Source organism: Plasmodium chabaudi (assembly GCF_900002335.3).
Source record: "Plasmodium chabaudi chabaudi strain AS genome assembly, chromosome: 10".
In the NCBI taxonomy this organism is placed as follows: Eukaryota; Apicomplexa; class Aconoidasida; order Haemosporida; family Plasmodiidae; genus Plasmodium; species Plasmodium chabaudi.
The window spans coordinates 302,410-320,137 of NC_030110.2; the positions used below are offsets into that span (position 1 = coordinate 302,410).

Below are 17,728 nucleotides of genomic sequence, written 5' to 3' on the forward strand. Positions count from 1 at the left end.
TGTTTATACCGTTTTGTAAAAACGTATTATCTATACATGAGAGAACACATATATAACCCTCGTCTTATTTTAATAATTTCTCAAGTACATAATTTACATGCATATATGTGTATATTTTTTAATAATTCTCGAGGTAGTTGTTTAGCTTCTTTAAGAATATATATATGAAAATACTTTGTTTTTTCAATATTATTTTTGTTGTATCTAGCTGTTTTCAGTACAAATATATATATACATGCTTAAGTTTTATATTTTATATAATTTAAAACAAAATAAATAAAACATTCACCTCTAAAGTAAAACTATCGTTATCCATTAAATAAGACGGAAAAAATAATAAATAAAAATATAATCACCCCCAACTGTATAATAGATATTTAACATGGAATCCGCATGGTATATCAATCTATTATATATTTGTTAATATTTTAAACATATTAAGAGGATGTTCATTGAGAATATGCACATATATACACATTCACAGTGTTAATCGGAAAATAAATAATAAGTTGTAAAAGTCAAAAAAATATAAATACAAAAAAATAAAATAATAAAGTGATACGTCTACGTGGGTATTCATATTAGATTAATTTAAAAAAAAATGGTTCTATCACTTATTTGGCTATTAAATAATATTTTAATATTTAAATAGCCATGTAATAATTATGTATGCATATCATGAAAAGTTGTGAATTGATTTGTGTTTCATATAAAATCATAAAACATTATTCACCATTTTTACAAAGAATAATAGAAAATAATGATTTATAATTGGTGTATCCTATTGATTGACCTGAACCATGTACTGAACATGATTTTAAATTCTTTAAACATTTTGAAAATGGTGATTTTACGTATGGGCTAGATGTATGTGTTTCTCCTGCAAATCCAGTTAATATCGTACCATTTTCTTGGCAGTTTAGAACTAATTGTCCGTCATTAAATTGTTTTGATCTATCAACTGCGCCATGGAAATCATCTTTTGCTACAATGGATAGTTCATTTATACCTGACCATATTGTTGCATCGACACAAACAAGGTACATGTAATTTTTGTCATTTGAGTTTCCCATATTTAGCGAACAACTTTTCATACCTAAAAGGTGAAATTTATTAATACAAAGGGAAAATAATGAGAAATTGTACATACATATATATTTATATATATTCCTATTATATGTTATATATATGACAATAATTAATAAATACTAACCTGGTCTACATGATGTAATGTGGGTGTGCATAGCTGAAACTCCTTTTCCCGATGAAGATGAAAATCCAAATCCGAAAATAATCGTATAATCATTGGGGCATTTTATCGTATTATACGTTGTATTGCTGGTAGTTATTACTTGATCTGAAAACGCCATAACTTGTGTTCCACATTCAATATAAAGATAAGATACATCATATTTATTTGTGCTTCCTTGTTTCGATGTACAACTATTTAAACCAGATTCACAAATTTCTATGTCATAGCCTTTTAGTTTTGATGTATTATCCCAAAAATTTTGTTTTAATACATATCCGAATAAAACAACTTGGTTGTGTGGGCATTCTGCGGTTATAGGGGGGGCACCAATTTTAGTAATTGTAGTTGACGCGGTTAGCTAAAAGAATTAAAAAAATACGAAAAAATATATGTTGATGGATAGATATATTTACAGATAAAATACGCATCATAGTGTATCTATCAAATAGGTGCAACTTAAAAAGGTAGTATGACCAAACATGTTAAAAAAATACTTCCTACACACGTATATATGCAACATATTTATTCGATATTTTTATATATTACTATTTTAATTATGTCATTCTCATCTTTTTGTATAGTTCCATGTGGAGATGTTCCATATAATCTAGTATAATACAAAACTGCCTGTTCATATGATTCTTTTAATTCTTCAGAATCAAAACTTTTATAAATTGGCAATAATTTTATATGTATTGGCATGGGGTTTGACGAAACAGTTTTTGACCATTCATATAAATTTTCTTCCTTTGTTACATCTTTAATTGGATTCCCTCCAATAACAACTAATTTTTCACTCATGTCATATGAACTGTTATCATTTTTTGATGAATTATCTGAACTTACAGATGTAGATCCTCCTACGCTTGCAAAACCAAATTGGGCTTGTATTTGTGCTTTTACACTTACTCCATCTTTTTTCATTTGGTTCACTGCTGTATTAGATACATTTATAATTTTCGTTATTTTACCACCTGAATTAAAAAAGTAAATAAAGTAAAACGGTTTGTATTAAAATTCAAATAATAAATGGTCATCAAATCCATCATTTGATTAGAAGCATGAATATATAAATATATTGTATATAGAAGTAAAAATGCAATGCTATTTTTCCCCTTTTTTAAATTACCTAATTGTGCCTCAACGATTATATGTGTACCATATGTTTTAAAAAATTGAATCCATTGGTGCACATTTTTGCATTGCTTAGTCATCTTTTTTTGTTCATATACATCTGGTGCACACTCACTATCTTCATTCAATCCGGTGAATTCCTTTGGAAGAATACCTACTGCATTCATATAGGCCGTTGTCTGTTCCCTACAGTGTTATGGAATCGAAAGCAATATATGTACATGCGCAATATATAAATATTCATTTTACATAGATGAATAAATCATATACATATAAGTTATTTTTTTTTACCAAGGAACATAAGGTGGTAAACCAATTGTGTATTTTATACAGTTTGACTTTATAAAATATGTTTTTGATGTTCTTTTAGAAACCTCATTAATAAATTTTTTGTATCCAGTTGATGCTGAAAAAGATCCAAATCCCATATAACTTCCAGATACGCTCACATCTACCGACAAATTTTTTGTATATTCTGAGACACTAGAACATTCGTTTATCTGTAAGAAGAAAGGAGAGTTTCAATTTTTTATATGTTTTATTAATTTATATTTCGGATGTTTGCATAAATGGTCATAATAACTTTAAAAAAATATTTTATGTGTCATAATTTTTTCCCTCATTTCGTTTATTTTACCGATTCAACTCTACTGCATGCATTTTCTTTCCTTATCCATGCATTTATTGGTTGTAATGTATGCAAATCATTTGCAATTCCATGATTACTAAATTCCCAATTTAACAAATAAATTTGAGCTCTGTATCCGGGGTCAGATAATGAATCTGTTTCTCCTAATGGATTTCCAAAGAGAATATCATATCCTATACCTACAAAATATAATCCAGGGAATACAGCCATATGCTTGTCAATTACATTTCCTGTAGTTGTATCTTCTTCAGGGCTATTTGGTGTAGAGCTGTCAAGAGTTTCATCAGTTGTATCTGATTCATCATCATCTTCTTCGCTATCTGCATCATTAAATTTATACTTTTTAAAAAATTGCTCTGTTTTATTTTTATTTTCATTTATTTCGTCTTCCTTTTTTTTAATGCTAAATGTTCCTTTCTTATCTTTCTCTATAATATATTAAAATAATAAAAATGTGTATATATATGGATGATATGTTCATATGTATAACCACCCAGTTGAATTGTGTAGTAAATTGTTTTATCATTTATTATCTACATAATGATCTTATCATTATTTAATTTTTATTATCTTTTTAATGATTACTTTCATCGGTTTTATCTATCTGCTCATTTTGTTTTTCATCTTTTATTTCAGCATTTTTATCATCTGTATAATCGTCATAATCATCTTCATCATCCTCATCATCACCTAAAAAATAATATTTACACGAATTAATATACATAAAAAATTCATTCAAATAATGTAAAATGCAAATGGCCAAAAATGTGTACTTTAGCATTTAGTCGTTATAAGACATTATTTTCCTATATGCATAATACTTTTACAAATATCCATGTGCATATATATGGTATGATATCATAATTTACCTGCAGAAGTAGATGCATCATCGTCAAGCATATCATATAAATCGCTGTCACTATCTTTTTCGTTTTTTTTTTGGTTAACAAATGAAATATTATTTCCAGTATTGCATAATATGCCACTGCATAAAATATTAATAGGACTTCCCATGGACCCTAATTCCATATTTTTATTAAATTTATCTTCATTATTTTTATCTCTATGGTTCTTGTTATGGCGAACCGAGATCCGTATGGAATTTATAAAGTATTGTTGATATATACATAATAAAATAAATAAAACAGGCAATGACTTTTTTATATTTCGTTTTTTCATTTTTTCAATTACATATATTTGTAAATATATACATTTTTCTCTTCCTTTAATTGCTATTTCTATTTGTACTAGTGTTTTACTTTTTTGTTGTGTCTAATTTATGTATCAAAAAATCTTTATTCACATTCCACAATTCAATATGTACAATATGCCATAGTTCAAAGGTATCCTTGTTTATTGTTTTTTTTATTTGTAAAATATTGTTAATAATGTTAAAGATTCGAAAAATATTCGCGGAAAATAATGAAATAAATTATGAACAAAAAAACATTTATAAAAATCAATGTAAATATTAAAAATATAACAAATTTCAAGTAGCTAAAATAGACAACATGTTTCTCTATGTGTTAGCAAGCTATTATATATATTCATATTCCAAATAAAAAACATATGTATATTTAATTAAATAAAATATAATTTTTTAAATGACAAAATTTGGTAAGCTCATCATAAAATTATATTTTTCGGTTGTATTATTTTATAACGTAATAATGATATAAAAATGACAAATAACATACACATAAAAAAACATACTAAAGACAACAATATATTTCAAAATATATAGGAAGTAAAAATTAAAAATATATAATTAATAACTGTACAACCCAAAAAAAGTGTGCTTAATAAAAACAAGCAAGTACCAAGAGAAAAAAATGCATGCATGTGTTTATTTAAAATATAAAGCTATGACATGCTGTGAAATTGTGAATGAGCTGGTGTTAAAATAATTTTGCATATACATTACAATAAGCATTTAATTTATTTTATAAAATAATTAATTCTCTCCCTTTCGCATTGTCTTTATTTATTTTTATTGTTATCGATACAGTCTCTACACACTTAATATTATATAATAAATTGATTATATATTTATGTAATTTTATAAAAAAAATGTGTAACTAGCCAAGCCGATTTTTCAATTTCACCATTAAAATTCCAAAGAATTTGTTTATAAATATGAAATGGCAAATAAATTGTTTTATTTGTGTTTTATATTAGTATGAGAAACGAAATGACAATTGTCTCTTTTATTATATTTTTTTTAGTCCTATAAAGTTATATTTTAAAGAATTTAACTTCTTATATAAAAATTAATAAATATGTTAAAAAAAATTAACGTAAAAAAGTTTATATAGCTAAAAATAGTGGATAACATAACAATTATATTAAGATGAAATATATTCGATTGAAATTTAATCTGTGTAAGTGCAAAATGTTAATACATAAACTAATTATAGATCTCGCTTAAAATGTTTCTCTTCCATTTTATATATTTTTTAAATAAATTATATTTTATTAATTAATATATTTTTTTTCGTCTCTATATTAATCATTCAATATTTTTATTCGTCATAGTAATAATAATCGTCTTCGTCATCATAACCACTGTCATCGTAGTAATCATCGTCATACTCATCTTCATATTCGTCATAATATTCATCACTTGTATTATTATTAGTATTTTTTGAAGGAATTGAATTATGAATTCTTTCCGAATATGTAGGTAGGGATGAATTTTCATCTCCTAAAAATGATGGAGGTGATGGAGTATCAGAGCCTGAAAACATAGGTGATACTGCAGAGATAGCACCTGAAATGGATGTTATCATACTTACTATACCTATTATTGCTCCAATAAATTGGGTAAAAACTTGTGGGCGTAATTTATTTCGATTTAATATATTAAAGTTGGTATCATTATTTTGTAAATCCGTTTTTTGATCTTTGATTTGTGGTAATTTATCATTCTGATTTTTTATTATTTCCAAATTTTTATGTTTCATATTTAATTCATTGCCTATCAAAAGAGATAATACATACTCATCGTCTTCATTTTCAATATTTACATTAAATACAAATTTTATAAACACATATGTTGTAGCTGAATAATCGGTTTCTAGTGAATACATTTTTCTTTCTTTATATAAATCTTCACTAAATATACTTGTCTCATCTAATGGATATAAATAACTCATAATATTTTTTAAATCTATAATATTTAATCTATGATTTTCGATATGTGCATCCTGCATATCAGCCTTATCTACATTAAAATCATCATAAATAAAAATAGCTCGAATTTCAGTTGCGCTTTTTACCAAATAATATTTGTAGGTCCTTAAAGAACTACCCAATAATTTTTCATTTTTATCAACTAAATTTGATTCATCAATTATAAATTTGGCATAATCTATAAATTCCAATTTTTTGTCTCGAAGTACTTCATTCGTTGAAATACCATATGTTCTGGTTATTTGTAAAACCAAAATAGACAAAATATATATATAATTTATTATGTTCATTTTTTTTTTTTTTGTCTTTAAACTTTTTTTTACGTTTTATGAAACCAATAAAAATGATAAATAAGAAATGAAAAAGCAACCACGGTGATATCGCAAAAAGTGAATATTTAAAGTTTTATTATGATTTTTTGGTAGTGTTTTCCACTTATATAATATATATTTATTTATTTTAAAATAAATAGGGACAAACGATAAAAAGAAAAAGAGTTCATAATTTTTTAATAAGTTATTAATATTCAAAGAAGGAAATAATAATAAATAACCATATATTTGTATTAATTTTTTTTTTAATATAACCTATGTATCATGTTATATACAATTGGAAAACTTTAGCTAAACAATAGCTGGCACATTTTTTTTTTTTTCATTTGGCTAGTCAAAAAAAATTATATAGCTATTTTTTAATTTATTTTTCTCAAAAAATATGTGAACCGATCGACGAATAAAACAACATGTTGTAAGAAGGGAATATTCTTATGCAATGGAAAGGATACGTGCATATGTAGATAATCCATCTATTAAGTCTTAAATTATGATAATTTACATTTTTATGGTTAAAAAATTATATTATTTTTATAATAATAAGAATAAAAATCAAAAAATAATAAAAGTAGAAATATAGGCTCAACTATTAAACTTATTATATAAATAAGTGTATATATAGAGCCTTATATTACTTCTCCCTATACATACAAGTATGGATGATACATATCGCATAGCATTATAGACACCCTGCGCATTTATTTTTATTTTCCTTTCACATATATTGAATTACCGTGGAAATAAATATTGAACTATTTGTATGTGCACACGAATTATATAATTTTAAAGATTTTGACAATTATTACATATTTAAGCTTTATGCCTGTATACCTAAATTATATAAATAGGATCTTTACACCGGAAAAATATGCAAAGCAATGCCATCATTTCAAAAAAAGTGTAGAGAAAAATATTTAATAAACAAAAACAGCCAAATAAACAGAAAACGAAAAAAAAATGAATTAATTAAAAAAAAATAATTATAATAATTTAGTGGCAAAATTAATATTAAAGAGCAATGGCATAATATCAAAAATGATTAATAAATGCAAAGATAAAATTCTCTAAAAAAATGAAAAAAAGGAGAATATGAATTATTATATATATATGGTTAGTATATACAAATTAGTAGATTAATTTTAGAAGGAAAATGTAACTTTAGAACTTACAGTATGAAACATGAAATTAAGAGTATCAACATGTATTGTTTTTTTTTTGTTGTTTTTTATTCCATGTTTATTCAATTCATACAAAATAGATAGTATAAAAGTTAAGAATTTATATTTTAGTGACACTTTAAAAGGAACAGTAAATAAAATTAATAAACAATTTAAAAATAACAATGATGATTATGATGTTTGTAAATACAACAAAATTCCCAAAATATTAATAGATAGAGATAAAATTAAAAATAATGATAAAGATTCAGGATATATTGTTGGGATAGAAAATACTTGTGATGATACATGTGTCTGTATAATCGATTCCAAACTTCGAATAATCAAACACTTTATTATATCCCATTATAAAGTAGTTCACAAATATGGGGGTGTATACCCCTTTTTTATTAGCTCCATTAATAGTGTATTTTTAAACCATTATGTGAACAAAATACTCGAAGGAATCGGTAACACTATGATTATAAAAAGAAACAAATATATATATGGTTCCCATAAATGTGCACATATATTCATGTTCTTCTATGTTTTTCCTTACAGATGCATCAAAAATTAAATGCTTCGGATTCAGTGTCTGTCCTGGTATATCTCAGAACATGGATACAGCTAGAAATTATATAGGAAATTTCAAAAAAAGACATAAGCATATAACAGCTAGCTCAGTAAATCATGTATATGCCCATGTTTTATCGCCATTATTTTTCAGCTTTTATAATGACGAAAATACATTTACAAATAACTATGAGTATAAAAATGAAAGCACAAAGAATGATGACCCTACAGATCATATTAATATGAATCTATTTGATACTATAAAAAAGGATAAAATCCAAATGGATAAAATAAATTCGGTTTTAAAAGTTTTAAATAATAACGATGTAACAAAAACAAAATTAAAAACGATAACTACAGAAGATTTTTTAAATTATGGTTCATATATTTTAAAAAAAAAAAAAATTGATGATAATAATACTAAATTAGATGAAACAAAAAATGATGTAAATCAAGTAGAAGGAAATAATAATATGGGAAAAATACCATTCAGTTATATAAAAAATGGATATATTTGTGTTTTAGTTTCTGGTGGAAGTACACAAGTTTATAGAGTCCAAAAGGATAAACAAAATGACATTAATGTGTGTAAAATATCGCAAACAGTTGATATATCTATTGGTGATATAATTGATAAAGTTGCCAGGCTTCTTAATCTCCCTGTTGGTTTAGGAGGAGGACCATTTCTTGAACAAGAATCCGAAAAATATATTAAAACATTGAATGGTCAAAAAATTAATGAAGATGTATCATTCGATCTTTTTGAGCCATTTCCCGTCCCATTTGCTCCCAATAATAAAATTAATTTTTCGTAAGACATTTTCTTTTTTATTTGACCCCACATGATTAATTATTTTCCATGTTTTTATTTTTGTATATATATTAGTATGCTCCTCAAAATGTCGCTTATCTTGAGTTTGTAGCATATGCCATTTTTCTATTTTTTTTTTAGATTTTCAGGAATTTTAAACCACCTTAGTAAAATAATAAAAGAGCTAAAAAAAGACAAGAATTTCGAAAACGAAAAAAGTAAATATGCATATTATTGCCAAAAATATATATTCAAGCATTTGCTAGATCAGCTTAATAAAATTATGTATTTTTCAGAACTGCATTTTAATATAAAAAACATATTCATAGTAGGAGGTGTTGGATGTAATAAATTTTTGTTTGAGAGTTTAAAAAATTTGGCATTAAATAGAAATAACATAGAAAATCAATTAAAAGAATATACTAAATTAAAAAAACGATTAAAAAAAAAAATAAAAAAAATTGAAAATAGTAATTTTTTAACAAAAAAAAATCCAACACCAAATGATATAAATGATGAAATTGAATTACGTTCGTCTTTTGCTTGGAATTTTTATTTAAAAAATCTTTTAAAAAAAAAAACAGCAAATGATATTTTATTAGCCCTAAAAGCCTTTGATTTTGATTCCTTTACAAAACTCAAAGAGAAGGGTTCCTTTTTATTACAGGATCAGTTTCTCACGTCTTCAGTAACAAGTATGCTTTTTGTTCTTTTCTTTTATTTTCTCAATAGCCTATCTTCCAATCTATTCTACAGTTGGAAATTTTTTATTGCTGATCCTTCATAATATTAATTGTATTAATCTTTATTGTGTTCTCTTTCTTTTCAAATTTACAGAACCATGGAATGTCTATAGAACCCCCATAAATCTTAGTCGGGATAATGCGGCAATGATTTGCTTTAACACACTCTTAAATATGCACAACAAAACGTAATAACATAAAAAAAGGGTATATGCACATACATATATATTCCACTTGTCTATATTTACTACATACGAATGTATATTCACTTCTTCATTTTTATAGAAACATCCACGAAGATATTTCTGAGATTAAAATTAAGTCGACTATAAAAACGCAGCTTCAAAACAATTTCCTTCTTTTATCCGATATAATTGTTTTTGATGTATTTTTAGATTATTTTGATCATAACTTGGCATAATCTCCATACACATTTTAGTTTTTTTGTTAATTGATTTTTTAATTTTAAAGATACTTGTATTTGTTTATTTACCTTTTTTATTATTTTTTTTGCGTGTTTCATAATATTAATGAGAACAAAAATTATTAAATTTGTTTCAAAATAAACTTTTTTCTACACATTAAATTTGATATTTGTGAAAAATCATATGTTCACTATAGAACAATATATAATGAATCGTTCCATTTTATTTATAGTATACAATTAAAAAGTTAATTAAAAAAAGAAGGATAGGAAATGAATAGTATTATAAAGTTTAAACAAATATTTAGCTTGTAAAAAAAATAATGAAATAATCAACATAAAAAATAATAATAAATATACAACAAAAATGATAACTCATGCATATGCATGTGAAGGATAGATAAAATTGTGAGTGTCCCATTTCCATCTCTGGATAATTCACATGTAGCTTTTATGGCGCTCTCGATTTTCTCACATGATATCATTCCATTAATAAAATTCAAACAGATAGAAACTTTTCAAAGAACATTAAATATGCCCTTTATACAAAATTTACATCTTTATAGCTGTACAGTTGTCATTAATAATTGAATATAATTTCAAAGGGGATTCATAAAGGTCGCCCAAACTTTGAATATAACTGCTATCCTTTGAATAAATATAGTTATAGTAAAAATTTGAGCAATTTAATGGCATATATTTACCCTTTTGCTTATTATTCTGTTTAATAACTGAATTGAGGGATACAAATGGCTGTAAAAAAAAATCTTCATTATAAGACCCCCATAATTTGTATATTCTGTTAATATAATAGAGATTATTTTTTTTATAAAAATATTTTATTTTTATTGGTTTTGTTACACATAAATTCATACTTTCTAAATGTATATAATCATAACTTTCTTCACAAAATTTGTTATATGGATTAGTACAATTTTTATATAACTTTAAATATATATTAATAAAAGCGCATCCTATTTTATGCGGTATTATAAAAATATATTTCCCTTTAACAATTTGTGCTGATAATATACTACTATGTGATATATTTATAAACAGCTTAGCGTTCAGTGGAAATAAAATAGATTCAAAATCTTTATTATATAAATCGATTAAAAACTGTTGTATAGTATTTAGTGGAATATATTTAGAATAATAGTTATTTACTTTAGCTCCAAAAATGGTACTTATCTTAACTTTTAATTTTTTTTCAAATAAGTTCTTACTTATATTGGCTGTATTATTTTTGATATTCGATTGTTTATTGCTATAATATAAAGGAAGAAATTTGTTTGTTTCGGCGCCCGTATTTACAGTGATTCCAGATGAAAAAGACAAATATAAATACTTTCTCAATGTTTTGAGATTAAAATATTTTCGATTAAATTTGTAAATACTATTTGCCCCAAAATGAAGAAATGTGGCATTGCTATCATCCCCTATATAACTATTTTTTTTTTTTAAAAAAATTATGTTATATACTTGAGAAACGACACTATTATTAGCATCGCTAATTAAGTTTACGTAAAATAAATAATCCCCTGTTTTGAATGATTTAATAGATATAAAAGGATTATATTCTTTCACTAAATTAGTTAATATTTTTTTATTTCGTTCATTGTCTAAATTTGTGCTCATAGATATTGAGGAGTCCATGCTTTCCCTGTAATTCATTTTTTCTAAATATCTGATATTCTCTATATTGTTGTTTAAATATATATTTTTATAATTAACAAAATATTCTAATTTATACGTATTTAAATTATTTTTATATATACTATTAAAATCGATAAATGTGAAAGGCATTTTTTCTGCCTTAGAATAAAAACTAACAAAAGTGTTTATGCTATTATTACTGGGCAAGTAAATGGTATCACTTTCAAGATTCTCATTTTTCATATCTGAATTCAAATTTTTGGTGATAAGGTTAGTAAATAAATCGATAGAATCTATATAATCCACAATTACATCTATTTTTAAAGAATAAAAATAGCGTATGCTTTCCTCTTCTTTGTCTATACATTCTATTTTATGTTTACCCCATTTATTTCCATACATCTTGTATTGATTGCTATTGTTATAGTTACAGTATTTTTTATGATTTTCGTAGTATTGCTCTATTTCTTCAAAAGTAAGATCCAATCGATTAATTAATTTTTCTTTTTCCATAGACCAACTAAATATTTCATAATAACTATGGAATATTGGATATATGTGCAATTTTGCTTTTCCAATTTGATCACCTGTTTTTATGGAGCACATATAAATATTTTTTCCTTGATTCAGTTTCTCAGCTCGATCAACAAAAATTATTTTATTTTTTCGTTTATCTTGATCATACACCATATTGTGCTCATCTCTAACAACACACAAAGCAGTTGATATATATGGATGATCAAATTGAAAAACAATCTCCATTGTTTGGTCGAATGGGTGTAAAACAATTTGATTTGTTGCTGGATTAAGTAGTATCCCTTTTTTGTAAATAACAATTTCTATCATGTTTGAAACTACACGAAGATACGTGTTTTTATACAATTTGTATTTTATTTCAATTTGTATAAAATATTTTCCTGTTTCCTTTATATTCATATTGTAGAATGTGTCTGACTTTATTTCATCATTTATTGAAAAGTTTTTTTTTATTTCTTTTAATAAGTTATTATTGTGAAGAGAATATATATCAATAGGTTTCATCGTAATGCTGTTATTATAATTATGGAATAACTTTATGTTTATATTTTTATGAGCAACAAAATCAAATTTTTTATTATATTTGTTTAAAAATTCTAATCGTAAAATTATATTATCTGCAACTTGATAATGTTTCTTTATTGTTGATATTTTTACTTTCCATATTTTGTCTATATATATTTTCATTTTTAATGGGTCTGTTGTGTATATTAATTCATGTCCTATTGTTAAAATACCTTTTGTTTCATGATTTGAATGAATATATAAAGGAATTTTATTTGCATACATACTTTTGCATCTATTTTGTCTACTACTCATATAGTTGTCCAGATTTACGACGATCTGCTTTTTTTCACCGGCTCTATATTCACAGGATGAATCAGAATTAGCTGAAAAAGCTTGACCCCTGTTGTTTACATCTGAATAGTTTATGAAACAACCTCGTATGAAACGTAAAACTTCTATTTGTTTATTTCCTTTAAATGATTCTATCAAATTTTCAGGACGAATGTGATCATTTTTGGGAAGGAATACATCAAATTTATAATAAATAAAGGGAGAATATAAAAGAACCAAAGTATTATAGCAGGCATATATATTATCGTAAAAATAAAGAGTAAAGGATTTCTCAAAGTAATTATAGATGTGCTCATTTTCGTATGAATATGTAATACTTAAAAAAAATCGGCTTCCTTTACATTTGAATAAGCTTTTGATTCCGCTTCTATCACTTTTTACATCACAATTAACATTTTGCAAATCATTTTTATAATTAAAAGATATTTTATTGTTTGTTTTGATTACATGCTCATTTGGTCCTTCTATGTTATTATGAGCATCTAAATAATGCGACTTATTTTCGAAACATATTTCATAAAAGTTTTTGCGATAAGGCTCTAACTTATAAGTGAAAGGTTCATTTGTTAAAATTACATTTTCATTTTCATCTACCAAAAATGTTTTTATATAATAGGTATCATTTTTAAATAAAAATAAAGTTGATCCATTTATTACATATAAATCGGTTATGTGCCTATCAAAAATAGCTACTTTAATTGAATGTGGATATTTAAAATGGACTGGTAAAAAGTTATTTGTTGAAATATTTGATTCGTTTTCATTACCCATCATTTCTATCATTATGTTAGATGATATTTGTTTTTTATTTTTGTTTGAATAGCAATAAATAAAAAATTGTTTTTGAACACGGAAAAAGGAATTATAAAAAAAGTGATGATTGTTAAAGGCGAATATGTTGCGACCCTTTTCTAATCGATTATCTTTACTTCGTTTCTTCATATTATTATTGTCACTATAAGTGTTTCTTGTGAGTTTCCCATCATTAAATTTATTAACTGAGGGTAAAGGAGAAAATTCGATGTCATATTGAAACAATTTCCTATTATATAAGTGTCTTGCATCATTAAATCTAGTATTCTCGATAGTAACCATACCAGTGAACATATTTTTGTAAATAGATTGTTCTCTATTTTCGTAAAGAAAAAAAAATACATTCCTAAATGTCTTTACTAAAAAAATGTTTTTAAATATAAACCAAGCGGACTTATAATTATTAAATGTTCTATTCTCTTTTATAATTATATTTTTATTAGCATTTTCAGAAAGAACTGATATTTTATTGGGAATACTATAAAATCCGTCATATATTATCAAATTACTAGTCTCATTAAATTTTATAAATTTGCTACAAACAAAATCTTGGCATAAAATTCCTTTTATTTTATCATATATATCAAATTCTCTGTAAGCATTTTTTTTTATTTTACCGTCTTTTTTATATATCATATTAATACGATTTGAATTTTTTCCAATTTTTCCTTTGATTTGAATAAATGCACAAGCATCCTTAAACTCTTCTTTTATCTTTGAAAACTTCCAATATTTATTTATTACTTGAACAAATTTATCCTCATATACAATTAAGATATCCTTATGCAGTGTTCTGAAGCAACTACTAATCTTTATATATTCACTTTTATTCTGATTAGAAGCATTACCATACAAATTGCTCAAGCCTCTGTTGCAATTTGGCCCACTGCACGATGCGTCATTTCTTATATGATCTGCCTCTTTTCGAATATTACTGCTTCTTCTACGTTTCAGGTATTTCCACTGTTTTGCATATATCGGGTTCTCTAATTTAGACTCCATAAAAAGGTAAACATTTGTTACTTCCCCTACTTCTATATTTGTCTTTTCTACAATAATTTTAAACTCATTGATTTGATCTACTAGATAAATTCTGGAGACAAAACAATTAATCAAATTATGTTCAGAGCAAAATGCTAAAGAAACAACAATAGGATTATTCTTTAATCGTCCCAATTTTTCTTTTTTATTCACACTTTTTGGATTTTCAAATTTAATCGATTTATCTTCATTACTAATTTGTTTACCCTTTTTATTATTATAACTATTATATGTGTCTGTCGAATCTTTTTGAAGAATTTCTATAACTTTATCATTAGCCATAATACGCAAAAAGTTATATTTGTTAAATATTATTATCTTAGGATTGGCTCTATTATTCAGTCCTTTGCAATTGTAATACAGTTTTTCATTCGGCAATAGCATAAAAACAGAGCTCATACTTATATCATTTTTTATGAAGCAATGTATCGGCTTCTCCACATGGACATTTATAAAAATTTTATTTTGATCACCACTTTTTTCGCTAATATTAATATCATGAGTTACCTCAATTTTTCGCATTACCCTTTTGTCATTAATAGCATATGTTGCTAAGAACAAATTTGCTATATTTTCGTCAAAGTTATAAATTGAATAAACATTATAATTACCCTTCTTTGGGTGTATATCCCAATTGAAATTGTGATTACCTCTATTTAGATATGTTAATTTTATTCCATGTTCAGAATATAATGTTAAAGTACAAAGATAAACCTTTCCTGAAATAAAAATTTCTTGGCTATTTACTTGATTGTTTATTTTGAAATATCTCTCTATATATAAATCATCAAAATAATATTTATTTTTATAGAAAAAATGATTTTTTAGGCGCTTTATTTCTTTGCTCATTAAAATTTCCTTTACTATTTCCGTATCTTTTTTATATGTCTTTGAATTGAATTCAGAAAAAACTTGGAAATTATCAAAAAATGTTGGATATAAGCAATTTACTTTTTTTTCTTTTATTGAATATATGTATATAATCGCTGAAAATTTTTGTTTACTCCATATATTTATAACAGTAATAACTGTCCTATTTTCATTCTTTGATAATTTTTTAAGTTTTATCTTTTCTTCGGATATAATATCATAATTTTCATTTGGTAATATTTTATAATCATTATTAAAATTTATTATATAATTTTTTTCTAAACATTTTAATAAATTTACGTGATCTATATTTTTTATTATTTTGTTTGTTCTATGGTTTCCCTTTTTTAAATATACTTCCCCCATTTCCTCTATCATTTGAGCAGTGAATGATCGCTTAAGTATATTCTTCATTTTGTAACGTTCACACTTGTAACTACTATTGTCAATTTCATTGTCATTGTCCCCTCTTTTTAGAACCAAATTGACGAGTGCACCTTCAGCGAAATGTACACCATTCGGAAGCAGCGTGTGTAATTCATAAATTCGTACAATAATGGGGAAAAATATAAACTTGCATGTATTATGTACTTGTATAAATATTTTTGTGATAGCCGGCTTACTTTTTGCAGTAACAGATATTTCTAGTTCACCCTTAACACATTTGATAAAGGCATTTTTTATATATTTATTATCATAATAAACTGTAAAATGATTATTTTCACAAATCTGGATTTTCTTATTTTTATCAGATATTATATAAACATTTTTTCTTTCAATGGTGTTAATATATACAGTCATATGATTTTGAGGAATAAAAATATAACTACTTACAAGGTATTCTATAGAAATATGTTTTTTTTTAGCATTTTCTTCTTTACTTTCCATTACTATGTAAGATGACAGTGATTTGCATCCAACCTTTTTTTTATTTAATAAAATAAGTATATCACTAGAACAAATATTATCTGTTACAATATGCTTGTTCATATTATCTTTAGAATGGATAAACTTGTCCGAATCAGCCGGTTCGATTTTTTTTTTTTCGCCTTTTTTTTTTTTTTGTATGCTGTCATCATTTTTTAAATAATGTATATCAAAAAAGTCGTCATTTAAATAATACCACATACAACATTTATCTAAAATACCAGAGCTATAATATCTTAAATTCTTTTCTTTGTTTAAATTGTCAAACCAAATTACATTGCCATTTATTGCATTATGCTTTCTGCTAATTTCTATAAAATATACAATCAAAAAAGGTAAAATGAAAATTAGCATTTTTTCGTATTTCCCGTTTTATGATCCATTTATTAGACTATTCATTATTTTTATCTGAAGTATTCATAGAATACTTATCAAAAATAAAGTGTCCCCCTAACATAACACAGGACAAGCAAGGTCACACCCCTCCAAAAAAAATAATCAAATAAAAAAAATAATAAACTGCTGAAAAGCAATTATACAGAATTATATGTCACATTGTTTTTAACAGGATTGAGAGTAGAATTGAAAATATAACAAAAAACTATAAATATATAAAAGGAAATTCAAAAATAACATTTCCAAATTTTAAAGCGGGAAAATTCCACAGTAAAAAAAAAACGGTAACATGATGAACAAAATTAATAACTTTAAATATAAATAAAATAATCAATTCATCAAACAATACATTAAAATTAAAAA

At 24.7% G+C, this 17,728-nt stretch overlaps 4 protein-coding genes across 4 annotated transcripts; 1 reads left to right on the forward strand and 3 right to left on the reverse strand.

Annotated features, from left to right (window-relative positions):
* Nucleotides 1-725: 725 nt before the first annotated feature.
* On the reverse strand, nt 726-4,214 carry PCHAS_1007200 (perforin-like protein 1; the record flags this gene model as incomplete). The annotated part of the gene is made up of 8 exons (XM_016798275.1): nt 726-1,096; nt 1,214-1,610; nt 1,799-2,226; nt 2,382-2,572; nt 2,678-2,886; nt 3,024-3,463; nt 3,621-3,725; nt 3,905-4,214. The coding sequence occupies 8 exons, from the start codon at nt 4,212-4,214 to the stop codon at nt 726-728; spliced, it is 2,451 nt and encodes an 816-aa protein (XP_016655506.1).
* Nucleotides 4,215-5,557: 1,343 nt separating this feature from the next.
* Nucleotides 5,558-6,517, reverse strand: PCHAS_1007300 (conserved Plasmodium protein, unknown function; the record flags this gene model as incomplete). Its single annotated transcript, XM_740472.1, has 1 exon — nt 5,558-6,517. The coding sequence occupies one exon, from the start codon at nt 6,515-6,517 to the stop codon at nt 5,558-5,560; it is 960 nt and encodes a 319-aa protein (XP_745565.1).
* Nucleotides 6,518-7,738: 1,221 nt separating this feature from the next.
* Nucleotides 7,739-10,264, forward strand: PCHAS_1007400 (tRNA N6-adenosine threonylcarbamoyltransferase, putative; the record flags this gene model as incomplete). The annotated part of the gene is made up of 5 exons (XM_016798276.1): nt 7,739-8,186; nt 8,278-9,100; nt 9,242-9,795; nt 9,938-10,031; nt 10,129-10,264. 5 exons carry the CDS (start codon nt 7,739-7,741, stop codon nt 10,262-10,264), a joined length of 2,055 nt encoding a protein of 684 aa, XP_016655507.1.
* A 555-nt stretch (nt 10,265-10,819) lies between these two features.
* On the reverse strand, nt 10,820-17,323 carry PCHAS_1007500 (conserved Plasmodium protein, unknown function; the record flags this gene model as incomplete). Its single annotated transcript, XM_016798277.1, has 1 exon — nt 10,820-17,323. The coding sequence occupies one exon, from the start codon at nt 17,321-17,323 to the stop codon at nt 10,820-10,822; it is 6,504 nt and encodes a 2,167-aa protein (XP_016655508.1).
* Nucleotides 17,324-17,728: the final 405 nt, after the last annotated feature.